At 45.8% G+C, this 6000-nt stretch overlaps 1 protein-coding gene across 6 annotated transcripts in view; it reads right to left on the bottom strand.

Moving 5' to 3' along the window:
- The window catches only part of Kif9 (kinesin family member 9), a 55286-nt gene that overhangs the window by 5476 nt on the left and 43810 nt on the right, over window positions 1-6000 (bottom strand). For all 6 annotated transcript variants that reach the window (XM_050139575.1, XM_050139570.1, XM_050139571.1 and 3 more), the window contains 3 exons: window positions 5320-5496; window positions 4929-5044; window positions 1941-2045 (listed from right to left, as the gene is read on the bottom strand). In XM_050139575.1, coding sequence (XP_049995532.1) covers window positions 1941-2045; window positions 4929-5044; window positions 5320-5496 — 398 coding nt within the window. The remainder of the gene's footprint in view (window positions 1-1940; window positions 2046-4928; window positions 5045-5319; window positions 5497-6000) is intronic.

The following is a 6000-nucleotide window of genomic DNA, read 5'->3' as shown; positions in this document are numbered from 1 at the left end:
TTTTGTTTTGGGGTTTTTTTGTTTGTTTGTTTGTTTGTTTTTCCAGACAGGGTTTCTCTGTGGTTTTGGAGCCTGTCCTGGAACTAGCTCTTGTAGACCAGGCTGGTGGTCTTGAACTCACAGAGATCCGCCTGCCTCTGCCTCCCAAGTGCTGGGATTAAAGGCTTGCACCACCACGGCCGGGCAGAGCTACATCTCTAGTAGTATTCAAGCTGAAATTCTTGAAGGATATAAATGGTCCTGGGTTGATAATACGCTCTGGTAACTACAAAAAAGCAAATAGAAACAGTGTAGTGGTGAAAGCCTAAAATCCCAGCACTTGGGACTCAGGAGCAGGAGTTCAAGGCCACCCTCTGCTACCTAGAAAGTTCAAGGCAGGCCTGAACTACGGAAACTTTGTTGCAAAGAAGGCAAAAAAAAAAAAAAAAAAAAAAAAAAAACATCCAGGTTGTCTCACTCCTTTAATCCCAGCACTGAGGAGGCAGAGGCCAGGCAGGTGGACCTCTAAATTCAAGGCCAGCCTGATTCTACAGATTGAGTCCCTGGACGACAGCCAGGCTACACAAAGAAACCCTGTATCAAAAACAAACAAAAAGAAGAGTTCAAGGTCATCCTGAGCTTGTGAATTTGAAGCCAGCCTAAGCTAAATGAGATGGTGTCTCTTAAAGACTCACTATGTAGCTCTTGCCTGGAACTCATTGTGTACAAGAGATTCTCCTGACTCTGTCTCCTAAGGAGAGGAGACCCTGTCTTAAGAAATCAAAACTAAGCCTGGTGGTGGTGGTGGCCCACGCCTTTAATCCCAGCACTTGGGAGGCTGAGGTAGGCTGATCTCTGTGACTTTGAGGCCAGCCTGGTCTACAAGAGCTACTTCCAGGACAGGATCCAAAGCTACAGAGAAACCCTGTCTCAAAAAAACCAAAAAAAAAAAAAAAAAAAGAAATCAAAACAAAAATACAACCCCTACCAGGCCACCCTCACAAACCAAAACAAGTGTGCACTCTTCCAGAAAGAAAATAAGTTCAATTTATATGTTTGCAGTCCTGAAGTCAAATCAAATATGAGCTTGTAACTAGCTTGGACTAGAGAGATAGCTCAGTGGTTAAGAGCACTGGCTCTCCTTCTAAAGGACCCAAGTTCAATTCTTATCACCCATATGGTGACTCATAACCATCTCCAGTTCTGGAGACTCTTACACCCTCTCCTGGCCTCTACATGTACCAAACATCCAAACGGTGCACAGACATACATGCCAACAAAACACCCATATACAAATTAATTAAATATCCAGGTATGCAAACACACACATATATACACACTAGATATACATATACACACGATGAAAGAAACTAAAAAAAAAATAGCTAACAGTGCTGAGTAAGGTAGCACACACCTGTAATCTCATCTCTTGAAAAGTAGATGCAAGAGGATCAGGAGTTCAAGGTTATCCTTGGATAGCTAGCAAGTTTGATACCAGCCTGTCTCAAACAAACCAAAGAAATAACAAGAATACCCACCAGAGCACAGAGGGTTGCACAGTATTCAGGACCCTGGTAGACTGGAGACTCGGGAGAACCACAGGCTCCACTTGTGGCTCACCGGGTCTAGTTCCACCTTGGCTACATGTGGTCCTCTGTCCCCTGCCATTTGTGCAGGATGCCCCCCTTGGACAGGCCCTTGCCCACAGACAGTGATCTCAGAGGATTTCTTTCCTAGACTGTCATGGGCTGTGAACCACCATACATGGCTGAATTAGCATTTACCAGCCATGTCCAGACCTGGTCATGATCTTTGTGATCCCCCTTTCCCAACTTCCACAGTCTAGAGCCAGCAGAAAGCACCTATAGACTAAGGGTGGCACTCAATCTCCCTGGGCTGGTACCATCACCTCCAAAGTCTTTGGGGCGCCCACCCTCACAGACATGAATGTCCCAAGTTACCTTCTGTTCTGTCTTGACTTTGGCATTGTAAAAGGAGATGGAATCAGGACCCTCAGGCAGTACAGTCTGCTGCAGCTGGCTGAACCTATCCTGGTCATCTTCTCCCTAGGAAAGACCCAACCCAGCATAGTATCTCAGCCTGGAATCATCACAATGAACCCTGGCAGGGCCTGTACTGAGCATTGGCACAGTCCCTTGCTGGGTTTGCAAATCCACACAGAGCATCTCCTTCTCTAGCACCACGTCTGCCTACATGCCACCATGTCCTGCCATGATGATAATGGACTAAACCTCTGAAACTATGAGCAAGCCCCAGTTAAACATTTTCCTTTATAACAGTTGCCATGGTGATGTGGAAAGCCATTATAAATGCTGCAAATATGTGTTGCTTTTATTGGTTGATGAATAAAGCTGTGTTGAGGGCTGGAGAGATGGCTCAGTGGTTGAGAGCACTGGTTGCTCTTCCAGAGGACCAGAGTTCGGTTCCCAGTACCCACATGGCGGCTCGCAGCTGTCTGTGACTCCAGCTCCAGGGGACCTATACCCTCAGACAGACATATATGAAGGCAAACTCTCAATGTGTATTAAATAAATCTAAAAAAAAAAAAAAGAATAAAGCTGTGTTGGCCTATGGCAGGGCAGAATATAGCTAGGTGGGAAAGCCAAACTAAATACAGGAAAAAAGAAGGTGGAGTCTGGGAGATGCAGCAGCTGTCAGAAAAGCAAGATATGAGGTAACAAGCCACAAGCCTTGTGGCAAAATATAGAATAGAAATGGGTTAATTTAAGATACAAGAGCTAGTTAATAATAGCCTGAGTTAATAGGCTGATGTGGGAGTGTCATATATCAATCTGTTGATTTCATTGGTTAAGTAATAAACACACTGCTTGGCCTCATAGCTTAGAACATAGGTGGGTGGAATAAACAGAATAGGATGCTGGGCGGAAGAGGAAGTGAGGTCAGACTCTGCTCTGCTCCCAGAGAGACGCCATGCTCAGCTCTGCTGGATAGACACGATAGCTCTGTGCTCTGAGGCAGAGGCATGAAGCTCCCCAGGATGGACGTAGGTTAGAATCTTCCAGTAAGCACACCTTGGGGTGCTTACACACATTACTAGAAATGGGCTAGTCCAGGTGCGAGAGTTAGCCTAGAAGAGACTAGATAGAAATGGGTCAAACAGTTAAATGAATACAGTTTGTGTGTTGTTATTTCGGGCATAAGCTAGCCAAGCGGCCGGGGTGTTGGGGACGCAGCCCCGCCGCTTCTTATTTCAACAATAGGCCAAAACAGTTTATAATTAATATTAAGTCTCAGAATAGTTATTCAGGAACTGACAGGTGGGAGAGAAACCTCCAGTTACACTGGCCATAGTGTTTTTTCACAGCAACAGAAATGCTAACTAAGACTCTCTCTCTCCCTCTCAACATTCATGTATGTATATACATAATATACATATACAAAAGCAGGCACTTTTGTCTGCATGTACATCTGCACACCAGAAGAAAGAATTGGATTTCATGGGACTATAATTATAGATGGTTGAGAGCCACCATGTGGATGTGGGAATTGAATTGAAAGCCTCTGGAAGAGCAGCCAGTGATCTGAACCTCTGTGCCATCTCTCCAGCCCCTATGTATCTCTGGTTAAGGTTTGTTCTGGCTGGTTTTTGTCTTCTTGACATAAACCTAGATATGTCTGGGAAGAAAGACTTCAACTTAAGGAATTCACTCCACAGGGTGGCCTTTAGGCCAGTCTCTGGGCATTTTCTTGATTAATAAAGGGAAAGTGATCCTGGGTTGTAAAGAAAGCAGACTGGGGGCTGGAGAGATGGCTCAGAGGTTAAGAGCACTAGCTGCTCTTCCAGAGTCCTGAGTTCAATTCCCAGCACCCACATGGTGGCTCACAACCATCTGTAATTCGATCTGGTTCCCTCTCCTGGCATTCAGACAGAATACTGTATACATAATAAATTAATTAATTTTTTAAAAAGCAGGCTGAGGAGCTAGGGAGATGGCTCAGTGGTTAGGAGCACTGGCTGCTCTTCCAGAGACTTGGGTTCCACTCTCATCACTCACACAGTAGCTTAGAGCTGTAGGAACTCCAGTTCCATGGGAACCAGCACTTTCTTCTGAACTCTGAGCACCAGGCTCACAGGTAGTGCATACACATACATGCATGCAGGCAAACACTCATACACATACAGTGTTTTTAAAAAAGACAAAGGGGTGGGGAGAAAAGCTGAGCAGCCATGGGGAGCAAGCAATTATGCAAGCTATTATCATTCCTCCATGGTCTCTGTCTTAGTTCCTATCTCTGGGTTCCTGCCCTAACTTCCTTTCATGATCTAGCTTACAGCTACAACCATAAGCTGAAATAAACCCTTTCTTTCCCCACAGTTGCTTTGGAAACCTAACTAAGATAGGATTTTTTAAAAAAATATTTATTTATTATGTATACAATATTCTGTCCGTGTGTATGCCTGCAGGCCAGAAGAGGGCACCAGACCCCATTACAGATGGCTGTGAGCCACCATGTGGTTGCTGGGAATTGAACTCAGGACCTTTGGAAGAGCAGGCAATGCTCTTAACCTCTGAGCCATCTCTCCAGCCCAAGATAGGATTTTTTTTTTAATGTATATGTTTATGTCTGTGCTGTTATATGCCACATGTGTGCTATTGCCTGCAAAGGCCAGAAGAGGATATTGGAACTGGAGCTGGAATTACAGATAGTTGTGAGCTGCCTGACATGGGTGCAGAGAACCAAAGTCAGATCCTCTAGAAGAGCAGCAAGGACTCTTAACTGCTGGGCCATCCTGCTAGCTCTGTGTTTCGCCTTTCAATAACTGAGGAACGTACACTTGCCTCCCAACCTGGGCACTGGCAGCATTAGACATCAATTTATGGAAGAGGTAGAATTACCCACATTACTGCTTTATTTAACTCCCTGTATTTAACTCTTCACCACCTTCATACCCTTGTGCTGCTCACCAGAGACACAATCCTGTTGACAGGTACCATGCCTGGCCGGATACTGCTGCCCTGCTTTAGTGCTGCCTGAACATCCTCTGGGATGACAAAGGACTCATTGTACCAGATGTCAAATTCTGCAAGAGTCAGAGAGACAGCACTGTGGGTAGGAGGGAGCCTGTGAGGAAGGAGGCAAAAGCTATTGCAGGCTCACCTCTATTTACTTCCTGCTCCAGCAGCTCCCTCTTATCCCTATCCCAGCCTTCATAGCCCTGGAAACCACACTTCTGAAGCCCCTAAGCCCTGGCTCTTCAGTGAACAAGTCAGAGAACACTTCCAGAACTGATACTTGGCCTTGCCCTGAGGCCTCTCTTGACCTCAAGGAGCCCGCAAACCTTCCCAATTGGAATACCCAGTAGCAGGCGGTGGCGACACTGATCCACCAGGCGCTGGCAGTACTGGATCTCAGCTCTGAGGTCTCGCAGTTCTTGGTACTCATTTCGATACTGCGTCTTCAGGTCTTTGAGCTTCAGGATCAGCAGAAATTCCTCCTCGTCAATGATCATCAGGCCTTTATTCTCGTACTCACCTGCCGGGTGATGGGAGAGGTCAGGAATGAGGCAGTTGCCATTCAGCATAGGAGAAGGAAGTTGTTCCAAAAAGAAGACAATGTTGGAGAGATGGCTCAGTCTTTAAGAGCACTGGCTGCTCTTCCAGAGGTCCTGAGATCAACTCCCAGCAACCACATGGTGGCTCACAACCATCTGTAATGAGATCTGGTGCCTTCTTCTGGCATGCGGGCATACATGGAGGCAGAATGTTGTATATATAATAAATAAATCTAAAAAAAAAAAAAAGGACAATGCTGACAGATCCCATGTGTCAGAGGCATGGGTGGGTGTAACAAGGAGTGGGCAAAGCACAAGAACGCTAGGCCATGCCAGCACACCCACAGGTAGGTGCTCATTAGCTCAGTGGGGACTGACTGGTATTTCAGAACAAACAGGAGGGATAGTGGGCAAAGGAGAGGACAGAGAGGAGTCATTTATCAAGCTTATTTTGATCTTATCCCATCAGCCAAAGATATTCATTC

Source organism: Alexandromys fortis, unplaced genomic scaffold (genome assembly GCF_014885135.2).
Source record: "Alexandromys fortis isolate MF-2015 unplaced genomic scaffold, M_Fortis_MF-2015_v1.1 scaffold_36, whole genome shotgun sequence".
Lineage (NCBI taxonomy): Eukaryota > Metazoa > Chordata > Mammalia > Rodentia > Cricetidae > Alexandromys > Alexandromys fortis.
The sequence above is the reverse complement of the archived record's forward strand: the minus strand, read 5'-3'. Positions and strand labels throughout refer to the sequence as shown.